This window comes from Crocuta crocuta, unplaced genomic scaffold (assembly GCF_008692635.1).
Source record: "Crocuta crocuta isolate KB4526 unplaced genomic scaffold, BGI_CrCroc_1.0 scaffold131, whole genome shotgun sequence".
Classification (NCBI taxonomy): domain Eukaryota; kingdom Metazoa; phylum Chordata; class Mammalia; order Carnivora; family Hyaenidae; genus Crocuta; species Crocuta crocuta.
The window spans coordinates 625,983-645,281 of NW_027528977.1; the positions used below are offsets into that span (position 1 = coordinate 625,983).

A 19,299-nucleotide genomic window follows, 5' to 3' on the forward strand; every position below is an offset into this window, starting at 1 on the left:
TGAATTAGTGTTTTTATTTTCTTGGTAAATATCCAGAAGTAGGATTAATAGGCACTGTGGTATGTCTATTTTTAATTTTTTGAGGAACCTCCATACTGTTTTCCACAGTGGCCGCACCAGTTTACATTCCCACCAATAATGCAAGAGGATTCCTTTTTCTCCACATCTTGCCAGCACTTGTTTCTTGTTTTTTTTTTTTTTTTTTAAATATTTATTTCTAGGAGAGAGAGAGACAGCTTGAGCAGGGGAGGGTCAGAGAGAGAGGGAGTCACAGACTGAAACAGGCTCCAGGCTCTGAGCTGGCAGTCAGCACAGAGCCCGACGCGGGGCTCGAACCCACGAACCGCGAGATCATGACCTAAGCAAAAGTCGGACGCTTAACCGACTAAGCCACCCAGGCGCCCCAGTTTCTTGTTTTTTTAATACTAGTCATTCTCACAGGTGTGAGGTGATATATTATTGTGGTTTTGATTTGCATTTTCCTGATGATTAGTGTTGTTGACCATCTTTTCATGAATCTTTTGCCCATCTGTATGTCTATTAAGTTCCTCTGTCCATTTTTTAATTGGATAATTTGGGGTTTTTTTGATGTTGAGTTGTATGAGTTCCTTGTATATTTTAGAAGTTGACCCCTTAATAGATAGATCATTTGCAAATATTTCCTCCCATTCAGTAGGTTACGTTTTTGTTTTATTGATGGTTTAGCTTGAGTACTTTTGTTTGCTAGGGAAATATTCATTAGGAACATCATAAGTTGGGTAGATGCTTTTGATGAGAAAATAATTGAATAAGGAAACGTAAAAGTCAATAATCAAGGCAGAAAGACAGCAAATCTTGTTCATAAGTTAGAAGAAGCGATGAAGAAATCTAATTTTAGGCATAAAGAATAGCAATTTAAAGCTGATGTTATCCTATTTTATTTTTAGATTTATAAGAGAAACTCTAATAAAACACTTTTGAGCTCAGATTACATTGTCATCTGAAATAGATAAAAGATGGAATAGAGAGAACAAAAAAGACTAAACACAGCTTTATTTATTTGATAAATTCTTAATTATGTGAATGCAGAGACCTCAGAATGAATCTTGAGTGATGTTGTAAACCTGTGAGCTACTCAAAAGTTATTTCTGTATCCTCCTTTTTTAGTTTCAGGATGAACCAGGGCCTTTTAGCTATAGCAAAGGTGCCAGAGATGAGCAACACCATTAATAAGAATATTTAGTATAAAGATTGGAGCTTCAAAGAGCATTGACACCTCTGTTAGCAGTTTGGCTTTCTCCAAAATTTTCTTCCAAGTTGTCATTGGTGACCAACTCCTATTCAAGCTCAATCTACAAAATTAAGTAAACATTGTATAATACAGCTTGTAGTTAAAACATCTTATTTTAGGCAAGAGAATTTTTTATCTCTCATTGATCTTTTTGCTTGGATTAGATAAGTTTTGGCCCTTATTTTCCCCTTCTGTTGTAAGGAAGGTAAATGAGTGCTAGAGACAATCAAGAAAGGAGTATCTATTTAAGTTTAAAATCATAATGAAAATAGTAACAATGTCGTGAAAGTGTATTGTTTTAGAATTTCTTTCAGACCTTTGTAGACAACTGTTATTTATTATTTATTATAACAACAAAGTAATTTTGAAAAATGCCTTTTTTGCTTAATGTGTCATTAGTATTAATCACATCCATGATCTACTTCCTGAAAAAGATTTAAGATAGCTCTACTTTGAATTTCGTATGGAGTCAACCTGATTGTTTTGTTTTCTTTCTGTTTTAGCCACCAGAAAGGCAGATTGTGGTTGGAATATGTTCCATGGCAAAGAAATCCAAATCCAAACCAATGAAGGAAATTCTTGAACGGATCTCCTTATTTAAATATATCACAGTAGTAGTATTTGAAGAAGATGTTATTTTGAATGAACCAGTAGAAAACTGGCCTTTATGTGATTGTCTTATTTCTTTCCATTCTAAAGGTATTAAAGAATGGGGTGGGAATTCCCTTTATCCTCTTATAATAAAACTAATAATACTAATTGTAGATTATTAAATAAAATAGAAAAATAAAACTAAACCTACCCACTCTCACAGATCAGTGATATTAACATTTTGATATATTTCTTTTCAGTCATTTTTCCTCTGAGTATTTTTTTAAAAACAAATTTACTATTATAGTGTATATGTAATGTTATATTTAATTTTTCATTAACTATATCCAGGTTTATTTTCCCTCCATTACATTCTTCGGAATCCTGATTTTTTAATGATGTCATAGTTTGTCATCAACATATTTAGCCAATATCCTAACAGATAGTTTCCAGTTTTTACTATTAAAAATAAGGTTGATGAATTCTTTGAAACCATATCTTTGTTTGTTACTCTAAGTTACTTAGAATGAATTCTTGAATTATTGAATATCTTAAGCTCTGTGCTTTTGTCATATAGAAAATGATCTATCTTTCCTCATATACATATTCATATTTTATTTCTGAAGAACTTAATATTTGAATTTTTTATTTTACTTGGTTTCTTTTGTAAATCAAACTGAAATATAATAAAACTTCAGTATCACTTGATGGTAAAGTATGCCTTCATAGTAAAGCCCATTAATCAAAATTATTAGCGAATATCTGAAATTTTCTAACACAAGAATCTGTGAATTAAATGTATATCTTACTAAGAACTATAAGTTAAAAGATATGTACTTAGTTATAAATGAATTCATACTAAATCAGTCTTGCTACCAAAATATGTAATCTCTATCTGTGTTAAAGTTTGACTTTAGTAATGTATTCAGGAAACATTTCCTTCAGCAAGAAGGGGATGGAGCATGTTTCAGACTTTTTGTGCTCCTTTAGCCTATAGAGAAGCCAAGGCCCTGTTCTTCTTTACAAACTGAAGTCCTTTATTTCAGAGACTATGAAAATTAGCTTATCATTGAGGGTAAGGTGTTCTTCCCTTACTACCACATAGTTCTTTGACGGAGCTATTTATTTGCCTGTAAACTAGGTGCTCTCTAAGGGGATATCCCATATGCTGTCTCTTGGTAAGGAAAAATGTACTCTTTAGCCACAACAACAACAAAGGGGAACTTTTTTGTTTTTAAGGGTTCCTGTTCGCTGAGTTCTGTTAGGAAACTTCAAATCACAGACATTGAGGTGGTATCTTTATGACAAGTGATGAATTCTTCTGAGAGTCTTTACAAAACTAGGAGGGTTTGTAATTTGTGGCTAAGTGATTCTTGGTAGAGAGTACTTTGATTACATTTTAAAAACTAAGAGGACTTTAGGAATAAGTCTTTTTCAACTGACCATAGTTTTTTGTTTAGTTTTTTATTTTTTAACTTCCCTTAGTACTTTTCCAGCTGTTCTGATAATGCTACCAAACACAGTGTCTTCACAGGTGTATTGTGGTATACTATAGTTAAATTCTAAAGTTGTGCACACCTACTGATTTTTACTTCATTCCTTACATAAGATATTCATTAAAGTATTGTCATTTAAGAAATAATAATATTTATTGGGAGCTTACTATATCAGGTCCTGTGCATACACTCCTTGATGGAGTTCCTCAAAAAACTCTACTAGGTATGACTGGTATAATATCCATTTATAGCTGGGAATCAGGGGCTGAGAGATGTTAAATAAATTTGCCCAAGGTCACATAGCTAATGAAAGATGGAGCCAGGCCTTTGAACCTATTTTATTAACCTCTAGGGTAAACTGCCATACCATCTCTAAATAATAGGTATTGATGGATAAAACTGGAGACTTTTAGTTTGAATACAGAGGGCATAATATAATCATTAAAATGCTTTAGATAATTTAGACTTCTTACTATCCGCCATTTGATTTGTTTTCCTTGTGATTAGTAATTTTACCAAAGCCTAGAAATTTTAGAAAGTTAATTTCTGATATCTTAACATTGACCTAGTAAGAGCAAGTATGATCCTGCTCATATATTTTATATTTAGAGCATATCTTTGCAAGAGAATTAACCTTTGTTTTTGCTATTTTAAAGATGCATAAATTCTTTGAATTATCAATAATTTATATGTATAGATAACAAATTTAAAAAGTGAGAAAAAGAGTTACATATATTTTAAAAATCAAGTGATTGTGATATATTTATTTGTATATGGATTTCTGTGTATGAGGTAATCTTAATTTTTTATCAGTGACTTTGAATAATCAGGTATTGACTAATGTGTCAGTGCTTTAAATTTGGTTATATAACCACTAGCTTATTGTGCCTTATCAATCAAATTAACCAGGAAAAAATAAGACTTATTAATAGTACAAGTTAAGTCAGGTTTTATGTACTTATTTTTCCATGATTTATATGGAAAGCAGTGATTAATGAAATTAACCTTTCACAGAAGTGGCATAAATTCATATTGATAAAGTTATAGATGTCAACTTATGTTGAGATTATACAGACAATGTTAAATATGTGTTCTTAGGATTTCCACTGGACAAAGCAGTTGCCTATGCAAAACTCAGGAATCCATTTGTAATCAATGACTTGAATATGCAGTATCTCATACAAGATAGGTGAGTGATGGAGATGGCTGAATTAAGCAAAGGAAAATTAACATTTAGTATATACTGTAAGCTGATATGGCATCAGGTTTTCATATACGTTAATTTGTGGTATCCTTTAATTAATATTTAGAAATAGGTATTTATATCCAATTTTATAGATGAAGAATCTTGAAAATAAGGGAGATGAATTGATTTGCTCAAAGTCACAAGTAGTCCCACAAATAGTGGGAAAAGGACTGAATCCAGGTTTGATTAATTTCTGGTGTCTACTGAACCATTGAAAATTATAAGCAGTTTCTTTGTCATGTGACTGATGATAAAATTAGGGCTAATACTCATTGTAACTAGATTATTTTTAATGGTAAAGTGCAACTGTTTTGAAAAATATCTATTTATCTTAGCATTCATTTTACAGGCCAAAAGCATGGATTTCTAAGAGAAACTGTAAAATCCAATTATATTTATATATATTGTTTGATGATGTTTCACTCTGATGGCTACCCTTATAATTTCACCAACATTAGGTATTATTTTGTGTGGACTTTACTATATGAGATTATATGTATGAAAATGCTTTATAAAGTATAAGGCTCTATAGTTTTTTGTTTCTGGTTTTTTCTCTTCCAAATAGTGACATTATTGATATCTAAAACTTAAAAACATTTTCCCTAGATTTTTATATGTTATACATCTATATAAAAATGCGTATTTACTTTAAGAAATTTGGAAAATAAAAGCATCAAGAAATGATTTAACCCACTCTATCTCTCATATTTTGTCATATAGAAAGTAATACATATATACATTCACATTTTACAAAATTAGGGTCACTTTTTTCTTACAATACAAAGAACATTTTCCCATACCATTAAATATTCTTTAAGTATAAAGATTTTTTGTTTTTTTGAGTATGAAGTTTTTAATGGTGAGGTAATACTCTGTCATTGCAACTTGTATAGCAACTTTATTTAACCGTTTCTTTTTATACATTTACATTCCCAGTTTTAAATATTAGTATTTTAATATGCCACATATAGTATTGTGCAGACATTTTTGTTCTAACATTGCATAGTATTTCCTTTGAATACATATTTTTCAATACTTTAAATGACATATTTGTTTATTTAAAAAATTAGACTTGCTATCCATGCCTTTTTAGTAATATAGTAGTAATAATGTGCTTGTGAAATAGAATAAAACAATAAAGGATGTTTTCCTTATTCTTCAGAAGGGAAGTATACAGTATTCTTCAAGCTGAAGGTATTTTACTTCCACGTTATGCAATTTTGAACCGTGACCCAAATAATCCCAAAGGTAAGAGTAAGAGATTTTAAGTGAGCTGTCTTTTGTCACTCAGCATACTTTTGAGCCACCTCCCTTCTATAACTAAGTAGAAGGAATTTGAAGAATTCATAGTATTTTGTTTACTTTTTTATAAAGAAATGAACCAAGTAAGCATTATGTTCGGTTGAAGTGTAGCACTAAAAGCTAAAAGACCCGCTAATAATTTTAGAGTTATGTATCCTACTTTTCTTTGGTTTGCACTTGACATATATTTGGGAATCGTAAAGAAGACTTTTTAAATTACATCCTTAATAAATTTGTATTGATTAGGTGTAAACAAGTGATTTATCTATGACTGTTGAATTAAGGATTAGAAACTTCATGATAGGATGCTGTAATTAAATTTCTGATGACTAGGAATTTTGTAATATTAACTACCTACTATTAAAGCACCCTTTGCTTCATTTTTCTGGTTATCTAAAACATAGCATGTAAGTTATATGTAACAGTCTAAAAAACCAAGATAAATATTTACCTGTATTAAGATTTAATATTCTGATAAGGGAATTTTAGGGAATTCTGATGATTTTATTGTAAGTTAAAGCAACTTTTATTAAAAACAAGATATAGCATTTATTATCCATAACAGGGAACTTCTCTCATTTGTTTAGAGGTAAAAAATGAACTTCCTAATTAGATGGCTTGCTTTCTTGCTTACTGTATAACAAGTTACTTTAGTAACCCAAATAATTTCATGTTTTGTAGTATCTGTGATACAAATGATCCCTTACATTTTTCAGAAGATGACAGCATTCTAAAATTATTTTTCAGTCTTTCTTGTTAGTGTCATTTCCTATCTAACATTGAATTCTGTGGATTGATAAGGTGAAATTACAGGTTCATAAGATTTTAAAGAAAAACTATAGTTTTTAATGTCATACATCATAAATGTTGATATATGTTGTTTGCGTAAATATTTTTAACTAAAATAAAATCACATATTATCCAGGGTTACTTTTCTTTGTAATCTCCACTCTAGTAAAAACTATAATAATAATATTATTTCCAGTTTGTATACATTATGTAATTTTTTTCTGATTTTATGTTTGACTTTTAGAATGCAGCCTCATTGAAGGCGAAGATCATGTAGAAGTAAATGGTGAAGTTTTTCAAAAGCCATTTGTAGAAAAGCCAGTCAGTGCAGAGGATCACAATGTTTACATTTACTACCCAACATCTGCTGGTGGCGGAAGTCAAAGACTTTTTCGAAAGGTAAACCTTTGTTATCCTAGGGAATACTGTTCTTCATATTTTGTACAAATTTTACTAAAAGTAATCAAGTATTTAATAGAACTAAGACTAAATAAAAATGTATCATTTAGGAATAAGTGAAAACTGATACCCTTCTTTGTTAGAAAAGCAAAGCATTATTTTAGTTATTTAATGTTACATATTTCCTTTGTACCTTCCATTTATGTATCTGGCTAATGACAAATTCAGGTAAAGATCAGCAGTCTTTAAGAAAAATGGAACCTTGGGGCACCTGGGTAGCTCAGTCGATTAAGTGTCCGACTTTGCCTCAGGTCATGATCTCGCGGTTCTTGGGTTCAAGCCCCGCGTCAGGCTCTGTACTGACAGCTAGCTCAGAGCTTGGAGCCTGTTTCAGATTCTGTGTCTCCCTCTCTCACTGACCCTCCCTTGCTCATGCTGCCTCTCTCTCAGAAATAAATAAAACATTAAAAATTAAAAGAAAAAAAAAAAGAAAGAAAAAAGGCACCTTTGCTGGGTCAGTTGTTAGAGCATGAACTCAGGATCATGAGTTTAAGCCCCACAGTGGGCATGGAGCACACTTAAAAATAAAGAAGAAAAATAGCCCCCAAGATGAATGATTCATAGACAAAAGTAATACTAATAATTTTTGGATACATGACAGTATGCTCAAATTTGCATCAATAATAAAACAAATGCAAATGAGGTCTAAAAGATAATGACATTGAATTACTTTCTGGATTGCCAAAAATCTAAAAGATTGAGGTAGTTGGAAAACAAGCACAAGCCCGAATGTTGTTGGCAGGAATGCAAATTAATATAACCTCTTAGCAATATAATTTAACAATACATTAAGATAAAAATGCGTGTACATTTATAATCATGGAAATGAAAAGTAAGAACTCAGTAGGATACTATTTTATATACGTTAGAGTGGCAAATATTAAGTCTAATAATACCAATTATAATAGAGCAGTGGGAACTCCTCTATGTGCTACAGAGACTAAATTGTTAAAACAGTTCATAAAAGATTTTGGCATTCTTTTTGTATGTTGAATATGAGCACCTAGTAATTCTAATACCCAGTAATTCTACTTTTTGTATATACCTTACAAACCCTCTTGCACGTGGGACACATATAAAAATGTTCAAAGCAAAACTATTCTACTGACTAAAGCTTAGAAAACAACCTAAATACCCATTAGTGGAATGAATAAATTCTGTGTACTTACACAGTGGAAAATTCTACAGTAGACAAAGTGAACAGGGTTGCATGCAACCACATGATTGAATCTAAGAAATGTTACTCTTACCATTCGTTGTATTTTTATGCTATTTAACTTACATACAAGTTATAATTACTGTAGAAAATAATACAGCGTCAGTTATATAGTAAATGTTAAATATTTGTGCACCAGAAAAAGTTTTTGGAAATATCTAAGATGGAAATAGATGGTGAAAGATTACGTTACTAAAATGAGATGAATAATTTAGTTTTTATATTTATGTACATCTTTCATTTTCAGATTGGCAGTAGAAGTAGTGTTTATTCCCCAGAAAGCAATGTACGAAAAACAGGCTCATATATATATGAAGAGTTTATGCCCACAGATGGTACTGACGTAAAGGTAGGAGTGATTACAGTTTAATTTTGTATTTAGTTTACTGATGGCAACAGAAAAAGAGATTACCCTTTAATTAGCTATATCTATCCTCTATTCTGGATATCTTTCTTTTTTCTTTTTTTTTTCCTTTTTTTTTGACTAGGGATTCTTAATCTGTTTTGTATTATGAATGCCTTTGACAGTCTGATGGCTATGGACCCTTTTTTTAGAATAATATTCTTAAATACTTAAAACAGGTTGCCAAGGAGACAAATTTTATTGAAATATAGTTATAAAAATAATTAAAAACCAACTTGGTGATATAATAACATGTATGCTTCTTTAAAAGGAAATTAAATAATAAAATAGTGAGTAAAGGTCTAAATAGCACCAGTTTGTAAGCATTGATTAGCATAAATGATGTTTTGAGATCTGCAACAGCTGTAGCATAATATAAAAATATGTTGGTCTTCTTTTAGTGGCAGATAAGGTCTTAATTGCTTTACCTTCAGCCAGTCTCTGTCTAAGGTGTAACCTGACCATGAACCTCTCTTTAAAAATTCTCTTGTGGGGCACCTGGGTGGCTCAGTCGGTTAAGTGTCCGACTTTAGCTCAGGTCATGATCTCGCGGTTGGTGGGTTTGAGCCCCATGTTGGACTCTGTGCTGATTGCTCAGAGCCTGGAGTCTGCTTCAGATTCTGTGTCTCCCTCTCTCGCTCTGCCCCTCCCCTGTTAGTGCTCTGTATCTCTCTGTCTCTCAAAAATGAATAAAAACATTAAAAAAAATTTTTTTTAAATAAAAAAATTTTCTTGTGGATAAGGTTCATAAGTGTAGCATATAGAATATTTCACAGACTGTCCTCTATGAACCTTATTTCTTACAGTATAAACTATACTAAATAACATTCTTATCTGAATACATCATGCTCTTTAATGCCTCTGGCCTCTGTGTTAATAACCTGTGCTTAGAGTGCTGTCCCCTCTCTTATCTGCCTTTCATTTTATGCTGTCCCTCACCACCACCCCCAATTTTTTAATCTCTTTTGGCCATTACTTCCTTTTATAATGCTTTTATNTGTATCTATAATTGCATATGATGCAGTTACAGTGATTTATTTGAATCCACTGTGATTTATATTTTAAAATTAAAGTAAATAATAATTCCAAATTTATGGCATCTCTATAGTGTATTCTGATATACCAGTTTAGAACTGCTGATCTCATTTTTCTTTATCAAGATTGATTCTTTGAGTTACTTTTTATTTACTATAATCACAGAATCACTAGTTTTAACTTCAGTCATTCTGTATCATTAGTCATTAAGTACTGAGGCTTGTCTTAAATTAATTTTATTTTTTTATTTTTGTATCAAAGCAATATTGTAATGCGAGAGCTTGCTCCACAGTTTCATATCCCCTGGTCAATCCCCTTAGAAGCTGAAGATATCCCAATTGTACCAACTACATCTGGAACTATGTAAGTTTGAATATTTTCATTTAGAAATTCCTTGGGTTTTGTACATCAGTCTCTGCAATTAGAATAAAGATTAAATTTCTAAATGATCTTTGGACACTTTACTGTGTTATGTTTTCATACAATTCACTTTGCATATGGAGAAATAGATTATATGCTTTTCCAAGGGTCCACCTAGACTAAAAATCTTTTATGTTGTTGAAAATAAAATCGTAAAAAGAATTAAATAAAATCTTGAAAAATGCTTGGATAATCATAGAACTAGAAAATTAAGTCATAGAAGTAAAGGAGGTACCAACAGGTATGTCACTTAAAAGTTCATAGTCAGTGGTTGTACAGCTGTTATGTTCTTATTATATAAAGAAAATATATACAGTTATAACTTGAGGTAAATTAATTAGACCAGTATTGCCAAAGTGAAATTTGGCAATTTCAGTAGTGAAAATTACTGCTTGAAACTCACCTGCTACTGAGATGGGTTGACTAGATGGTTCATATTCACAACTTAGACATTTGCATTAGTATTTTAAATATTCTGAGAAGGACTGGTAGAGGTGGAGGGATAAAAATATTTAATTTTGTTTTTAAGCCAGTATTCTCAAACTATTTAACACAAAAACATTTAACTAACTTATTAAAATCTTGCAGGGTTGTGTTCTGTGGCCTGTAGTTTGTCACACACTAAATTATACCCTACTTTTCTTTCTTAGACAGTTTTATCTTGCAGTAATTTGAGTTTGAAATACTTGTTCTTCTTATAAGGGCAAAATAAATATAGCAGCTATCAAGTAAAGCTTTATTTTATTTTGATTTAATGAAATCTCAGTCTGTAATGATCCCTGCCACAGACCAAGTATTTAATGAAGCTCCAAGATTGTCATTTGTTTACTTTTATTCCAAAATTAGCATAGTCATCTCTAGAGAGGAAGCTGATATATATGGCTTAATATTACTCCCCCTCCAGCTTCTTAAAACCTTTTTAAGATTGGATTTGACAAAATTGATTTGTTACAAGTACTATCTTAATAGAAAAGTTCTTGAAATGGTAAAAGATGGCTGTAAGGAAATAATGAGATGTTGTTTTAGTCTGATTTACATAACACAAATCCTTGTTCAAAAATTGAAAATTAAAATTATTTTATTTTAGGATGGAACTCAGATGTGTCATAGCTGTGATACGTCATGGGGATCGAACACCAAAACAAAAAATGAAAATGGAAGTGAGGCATCAAAAGTATGTTTAAATGGGAGTAATTTAACACTTAGGAGTTAATTTAAGATTTCTGATAGGTAATTAGCTATTTTGATCAATATATCAGAAAACTTCTTTCCCAATTTCTTGGCTATTAATTTAAACCACTGATGCAGACAAAATCCATTTAAAGTAATTATATATATCAGCATGTGCCAATTACTGTGGCAATATACATAAATTATCACCCGTCTGACCCGGCTTTCATTTACTGTTGTAAAAACATAAACATCCTAAGGTCTTCTGTTTAATCTTGGTTTGTTAGTTTTGCATGTTGCTTTCTACGAGTCCTTAACCTCTCAACCTTCTAGAAGAAAAAATTAATAGAATAAAAGTTTGTTATTCAGTATTTGATTTGGAAATCATAAAATTTAAAAACTTGAGCCAATAAATATGTGTTGAAACATATTTTATATGTGTATGTATGCAGTGACTTCAGAGAAGATGATATGTAGTATCATATATTCAGTTTCCATTATGAGAAAACTTTTAAAAATAATCTAGTGAATATTTCTTTGCCGTGGTTAGGAGAATACTAAGTTTTGTCATTCAGCCTTCTACAGTGAAAGAGGACACACAGTACTTGAAATCCATAGACCCTCCGAGTCCCAGATCTTCATTTATAATTGACTTGTGTTAAGTATATGGTGGTGATACTAATTATTTTAAAGGACTAACTATATGCTCTGTCTTTTTTTTACAAGATTTTTTGATCTTTTTGAAAAGTGTGATGGATATAAATCTGGGAAACTAAAACTCAAAAAGCCAAAACAATTACAGGCAAGTGCATTTGACTTCTTATTGGTTATAAATTGCTAATGGCAAAGTTACATAAAAATTCACTTCTTTATTAATTTATAGGAAGTGCTGGACATTGCCCGACAACTTCTTATGGAGCTGGGGCAGAATAATGATTCTGAAATTGAAGAAAACAAGTCAAAACTTGAACAACTTAAGACCGTATTAGAAATGTGAGAATCTTTTTGAAACCTTTAATTTTGATAATTTTGAGAACTAAATGTGATAACTGTTTTTCTTTAACATATGACTTTCTATGTTAAATTTCATTCACAGTTTGGTCTTTTTTGCACTTTATTGCTGAAGCTGAAGAGAAATTAGCGAAAGTCTAGTGAGATTTTTACTTGCACCAGTGAAAAAATAGATTGATGTATTGAAGGTTACTGTTTTATTTTTATTTTTAATTTTGATAAGAAGCATTTGGATCTTTTATGAAGTGCCACTGGATGAAAGCCACATGGCTCACTTGACCACAGACTCAATGTTTAAGTAAAAAACAATTTTAAACTGTATCAAATGAAATTGATTTCATCAGTATTACTATTAGAAGCTTTACATTTGGCCGCCTAGAATCTTATTTCCTTAATTTTTCAAATGCCCAGACATTTCTGTTTTATATATTTCTATACTTTGTCATCTTTTCCAAATTGTCTAGCTTTTATAGAGAAACTTTTTGTGTTTTCCTATTTACTGTGATTAGAATGACCATCCATGGTACAGATTTTCTGCTACAGTACTTTAAAGAATTCAACAATTAATTATAAATAGAAGAGGGCATTAATATGTAGATTTAGTTTTTCTCTAGATGGATTTTAGTTTTTAAGAGGTTTCATTGAACACTTAACTGAATATTCTTCATTCTGCTTGGCATTTTGTTTCTCAGGTATGGCCATTTTTCTGGAATAAATCGTAAAGTCCAACTGACGTATCTCCCTCATGGTTGTCCCAAAACATCTAGTGAAGAGGAAGGTATATCACTATTAATGTTGATTGTGTTTTAATCATACGTAGAGACTTCTTATTCGTTGTACTGCCTTTGGACACTCTCCTCTGTAATAGTTAAAGGACTGACATGCTTAATAAATGAAAAGTAAAGTGGAGTTTTGTCAACTTTGCCTTCTATCCTTTAAGTAAAGCGTGGATTTTATTCTTCATCCTTTAAGGAAAGGATAGATTTTATTTTGAAAACTGCTTAGGACTTCCCTTTTACTCTGCGTTTGTTTCCGAAAGTTTATTTATAACTAAATGTTGCTTAATCGGTCCCTTTCTTCCTCTTTTGGTAGAAGAGGGCAGAGTATTCAGGAAGAAAGCTCAAAAAGTACAAAAGACAATTTGAAAAATACACAATAATCATGTTTTTAGGTAATTTCTTCCAACAAATAAGCCAGAATAAAGCATTTAAATAAGGTCACTCTTCTAAAAGAAGTCACCATAAAATTCCAAAAATTCACTTACCTTTTAAACTAAAAATGGGCAGAAGGGTGGATCAGTCAGTTAAACATCCTACTTTGGCTCAGGTCATGATCTCACCGTTCATGGGTTCAGACCACACATCGGGCTCTGTGCCGACAACTCAGATATATAAAATAAAAATGGGCAGAAATTGGAGAAGCCATTTCATGAAGAAATGTAGATGCCCAATAAAGCAATGATAATAATAGTAATAGTTACTTTTGCTTATTACACTTATTACACTAGCAAAACACACTAGTTTTTTTTTATTTTATTGTTTTGTCAAATTGGTAAGAAAGAATGTTGATGAGAATATAGTATGAATGAATTTCAGTCTATTGGCAGGAGTATAAATTGACATAGCTCTTTGAAAAGTAATTTGGCAATATAAGAAACTTGAAAAAATGTTCAATATGCTTTGATGTTTTTTTTAAAGTTTATTTATTTATTTTGAGAGAGAGTGTGAGCGCAGAGGAGCAGAGAGAGAGAGAGAAAGAGAGAATCCCAAGTAGGCTCTGCACTGACAGTGCTGAGCCCCATGTGGGGCTGAAACTCAATCATGAGATCATGACCTCAGCTAAAATAAAGAGCTGAACGCTTAACCAACTGAACCATCCAGGCATTCCTCATATGCTATGATCTTAATTCTACTTATAAGAATCTATCTCTATGAAGTGATCAGATATTCAGGGAAAGATTGATCTAGGAAGATATTCACAATGGCATTATTTATAGTGGCATAAATTAAAGTAGCGATTATCTAAAATGTGAACACAAGTTTCATTATATTGATCTTCATATATTTATTTTAAAATTTGGCATTGCTACTGTGTCACACCTTGTGATTAATAGCAATACATATTAATTTTTATATTTAATGTTTGTGATCATAAACATTCAATAAATGTGACTGAAAAAGTCTGTTAATTAATTGTCCTTCCATAAATTAATATTGGCCTATCTAATAAAGCACATACGACTACAACATACTAGCCCCAGGGAAAAAGTTAATCTCTTTCACTTTTCATGAATCGTCATTAAGTTTTTTAGCATTTATATTGCTCATTTTTAGGTTACCTATTTTCTTTAGCCCAGTGCAAATCTTAGGACATGATAAAGGGCAGATAAATTAAGTACAGAAATTCATTTCCTTGTGAAACCTCTCCTAATTTAAAAGCTGCTCTTGGCTACGTTTGATCGTATATCTCATTTTTAAGTTTAAGTTATAATAAGTTTTAGGCTCTCTCATCACATATCCTCTGAAAAATTATGCACATCATTGATTCTCCTGTAAAAATGTATACTTCACTTTTATGCAAGCCTCTTGATATAAAGACAAGGTCTCAATCCTGTAGCAAAGGAGCTCTTAATGTAGCATAGCTGGCACAACTAAATTAACTATATTGAGCAAATACTATTGCTGTCATATCACTATGAGAGCAGGGAAGTAGAACCACTTTCTTTCAAAAAACTCGAAAGAGCCTTCATCCTAAAGTGAGGAAGAGATTATGAAATTAGAGTAAGATTTTAACAGGGAGAGCAAGGGTTGTTCCCAACAGAAGCAAAAGCCTACAAAGATAGGTACATTCAAAGGAACAAAATAATTTATATAAAATCTGTTTTTCGCTGCAGAAGAGAAAACAAAAAAATTAATCTTGAAACTTGTCTCTTTAAAAGAAGCAAACTTGACATTATTTGCTTTTATTCATTAATGTGTATCTTAGACAGCCGAAGAGAAGAACCATCCTTACTTTTGGTTCTAAAATGGGGAGGAGAACTAACTCCAGCAGGCAGGGTCCAGGCCGAAGAACTTGGAAGAGCTTTCAGGTGTATGTATCCTGGAGGTCAAGGTAAATCTTGGAGTTTCTTTAATTCGGTTAAATTTATGCATTGTATTTTCAAATCTTCACTTATTTTGAGACGTTACTAAATATTTATAGAAATACAGTGAGACAAAAATATAGCTTAAGTGATTTGAGTATTTATTTTCAGGAGATTATGCAGGATTTCCTGGTTGTGGTTTACTTAGATTACATAGTACCTACCGACATGACCTCAAAATATATGCCTCTGATGAAGGACGAGTGCAGATGACTGCAGCTGCTTTTGCAAAGGTATAAATAAATGTTTTTTCGGAATTACTAGAAATTTCATCTAATAACGCATTTTAAAAGATTTTTGCTAAGGCAGTATTTAAACGTTCTAAAATTTGAAATTTCCAGCTCAAGCCTTGAAATGGTGATAGGCTACATTATTAATAAAGTTTATTTATTGGAAATAGTTAGCTTATACCTTATGAAATTCAGCACGTAACAAAATAGTTATTATGATACTTTCTAATAATTTGCATACTAATTTTTGAATTTCCGTTGGCTTTCTTTAATATGCTTAGGGGCTCTTAGCTCTAGAAGGAGAGCTTACACCCATTCTTGTTCAGATGGTAAAAAGTGCGAATATGAATGGTCTTTTGGATAGCGATAGTGACTCTTTGAGCAGTTGTCAGCAACGTGTGAAAGCAAGACTTCATGAAATACTTCAGAAAGATAGAGATTTTACTGCTGAAGATTATGAAAAGGTGAGTCTTAGCAAACTCTTTTACATTGTGAAATATGCACACACAGAAAAGTATATAAAACAAAAACTTAGAGGCTGTTGTATTATAAAGCAAATACTCCTGTAGTACCCGTCCAGCTAGAGAAATAGAACATTGGGACACCTTTGATCCCTTTGTGCCCCTTCTCGTTGCAACTCCTCCCCAATCTCCTAGAAATAATCACTATCCTGATTAAATTATTGCTCTTTTTTATAGTCTTCCCATATCAAGAATACTTATTTGGATAAATAATCATCCCTAACTACTATGGTCTCAGTTTTGGCTGTTTTCTAAGCTTCATACCGTGAATTTAGGTTTTTCTTTTATTTTTGACTTCTTGTGCTTAATGTCGTGTTTGTGACATCTATCCATATTTTTGAACATTTCCATAGTTAACTAATAATCACTTCTATGTAGTATTTTATTTCAGAGATTGACAAACTTTTTTTGTAAAAGACCAGATAGTAAATTTTAGGCTTTGGGGATCACATGTGGTGTCTTGTTGCATATTCTTTTTGATTTGTAACTACCTTTTATTTTTTTAAATATTTTTATTTATTTCTAGGAGAGAGAGAGAGAGACAGCGTGAGCAGGGGAGGGTCAGAGAGAGAGGGAGATACAGACTCTGAAATAGGCTCCAGGCACTGAGCTGGCAGTCAGCACAGAGCCTGAGGCGGGGCTCAAACAATGAACCACGAGGTCATGACCTAAGCGAAAGTCGGAAGCTTAACCAACTAAGCCACCCAGGCACCCCTGTAACTACCTTTTAAAAATGCAAATTCTGGGGCACCTGGATAGGTCAGTCAGTTAAATGACCAACTCTTGATTTGGACTCAGGACATGGTCTCATGGTTCGTGAGTTTGAGCCCCACATTGGGCTCTGCACTAACAGTGCGTAGCCTGCTTGGGATTCTCTGTCTCCCCCTCTCTCTCTCTGCCCCTCCTGTGCATGTGCTCTCTATCAAAAATAAATAAATGAACTTAATAAAAATGTGAATACCATTTTTTGCTCATGGGCTATGCCACAGCCCACATTTGGCCTGCAGTCCGTAGTTTAATGACCCATGTTCTATTTTATGAATATACTGTAATTTGCATATATACTTTATATCATTGTTATAGTTGGGGGCTGTTGTGATTAATTCTTCTATGAGTGTCCTTTTATGTCTCCTAGTGCATATGAGCATACATTCTCTTGGGTACATTCTAGGATTGGAATTGTTGTGACCTACGGTATGCTTATGTTTCAGTATCCGTAAATAATGTCAAACTGTTTTCCAATCATTGAACCAATTTACACTCCCGCTAGAAGTCCATGAAAAAAATCTTTTTTCTACATAGTCTCTATTCTTTGTATTCTCAGACTATTCAGTTTTGGCTGTTCTGAAGATGGACATGTAGTAGTAGTTTAGTGTGGCTTTTGATATCCTCTCTCATGAAGGCTTCATTTCAAATCTCTTGTCCTTTTTTTCAACTTTGTGCCTGTATTTTTCTTATTGGGTGGTAGAGGTTCTTTGAATATATGTTCTAAATATTACCACCTATTCTGAGTCTTTATGATGTCTTTCAGTAAGCAGAGATTCTTATTTTCATGAATTCTAAGTTGAATTTTTTCCTTTATGGTTTTATGGTCAGTGCATTTTTTTGATTTTGTCAAAAATCCTTTTTTTTTTTTAATTATTGAAGTATAATTGACACACAGTGTTGTTTTAGGTGTACAGCACAGTGATTAGACAGACAGATCTATATATTCTATGCTTTGCTCACCACAAGTGTAGTTACCGTCTGTCACCACACAGTACCACTGACCACATTCCCTGTGCTGTCCTGTCTGTCCCCATGACTCACCACAAGTGTAGTTAACCGTCTGTCACCACACAGTACCACTGACCATATTCCCTGTGCTGTCCTGTCTGTCCCCATGACTTCAATAACTGGATGCCTCTATCTCCTACTCCCCTTTGTGGTCAGTGCATTTTAATATTTCTTTTTCTAACTAGAGGTCATAAAATATTCTTATGTATGATCTATAAGCTTTACTGTTTTTCCCTTCACATTTATCTGCAATCGAGCTAAAAAATAGACTTGTGTGTGCTCTAAGGTAAGGACGTCAAAATCGATTTTTGCCAACTGTATGTACATCCAGATATATCAGCACGACATACTGAAAGACTGTCCTTTATAGTATCACTTTATAGTAGCATCTTTATAATCTATCTGTGTGGTCTATTTCTACACTATATTTACTTGATCCTGTGCCACTGAATAAGATCTCCCAAGTCCTACATGGTTCCTTCTTCAAGTTTTTCAGGGCTTTTTTTTTTTTTTTGCATTTCCATGTAAATTTTAAAATATACTGTCAAAAATCCTCTTGAGATATTGAATTAGATGCATCAAATCTGTAGTTTCTGAAAACTTGATATATTTTTTGCACCATTGTAAATAGTAGCTCTAAAAATTTTATTTTATGATTGTTGCTATGTAGAAATAGCTTTTTAAAATTGATAAGTGAACTCACTTATTAGTTAAATAATACTTCTGTAGATTTTTTGATCCTTTAAAAACATACAAGTTTGTTTTTTCCTTTCTGAACTTTGTTTTATTCTTTTTCTTGTTTTACTTCAATGACTAGCACCTTCAAAACAATGTTCAATAGAAGTGGTATTTCTTTTTTTTTTTGGTCCATGTTTCCAAAGATAGCCTTTAACACTTGTCCATTAGGTATGCTTTCTGTAGATATTTTAGTAACTATTCTTTTTAAAAATAAATTTCACTTCTCCCTATTTTGCTAAAAGTTTTTATCATTAAAAGTTACTGAATTTCAAAATATACTCATATGTATATATAAATGAGTGGTGATGATGGTGGTGTTAATATATCTCACTGATTTGGGTTTATAATTTTTGGTTAGAAGTTTTACATCTATGTTCAGGAGTCAGGTTAACCTTTACATTTTAATTCTTATGCCTTTGTTTTCAATATCAGGATTATGCTAGTCTCATAAAATTAATTAGATAGTCCTATTTGGGGGGAATAC

At 32.0% G+C, this 19,299-nt stretch overlaps 1 protein-coding gene across 1 annotated transcript in view; it reads left to right on the forward strand.

Annotated features, from left to right (window-relative positions):
• PPIP5K2 (diphosphoinositol pentakisphosphate kinase 2) overlaps positions 1 to 19,299 on the forward strand; it is a 65,561-nt gene that overhangs the window by 7,774 nt on the left and 38,488 nt on the right. Inside the window, exons 3-16 of the mRNA XM_077757282.1 lie at positions 1,774 to 1,969; positions 4,456 to 4,546; positions 5,766 to 5,851; positions 6,939 to 7,093; positions 8,617 to 8,718; positions 9,174 to 9,184; positions 10,069 to 10,170; positions 11,315 to 11,401; positions 12,124 to 12,199; positions 12,281 to 12,390; positions 13,101 to 13,186; positions 15,394 to 15,519; positions 15,662 to 15,783; positions 16,062 to 16,244. Of these exons, the coding sequence (XP_077613408.1) occupies positions 1,774 to 1,969; positions 4,456 to 4,546; positions 5,766 to 5,851; positions 6,939 to 7,093; positions 8,617 to 8,718; positions 9,174 to 9,184; positions 10,069 to 10,170; positions 11,315 to 11,401; positions 12,124 to 12,199; positions 12,281 to 12,390; positions 13,101 to 13,186; positions 15,394 to 15,519; positions 15,662 to 15,783; positions 16,062 to 16,244 (1,533 nt within the window). The remainder of the gene's footprint in view (positions 1 to 1,773; positions 1,970 to 4,455; positions 4,547 to 5,765; positions 5,852 to 6,938; positions 7,094 to 8,616; positions 8,719 to 9,173; positions 9,185 to 10,068; positions 10,171 to 11,314; positions 11,402 to 12,123; positions 12,200 to 12,280; positions 12,391 to 13,100; positions 13,187 to 15,393; positions 15,520 to 15,661; positions 15,784 to 16,061; positions 16,245 to 19,299) is intronic.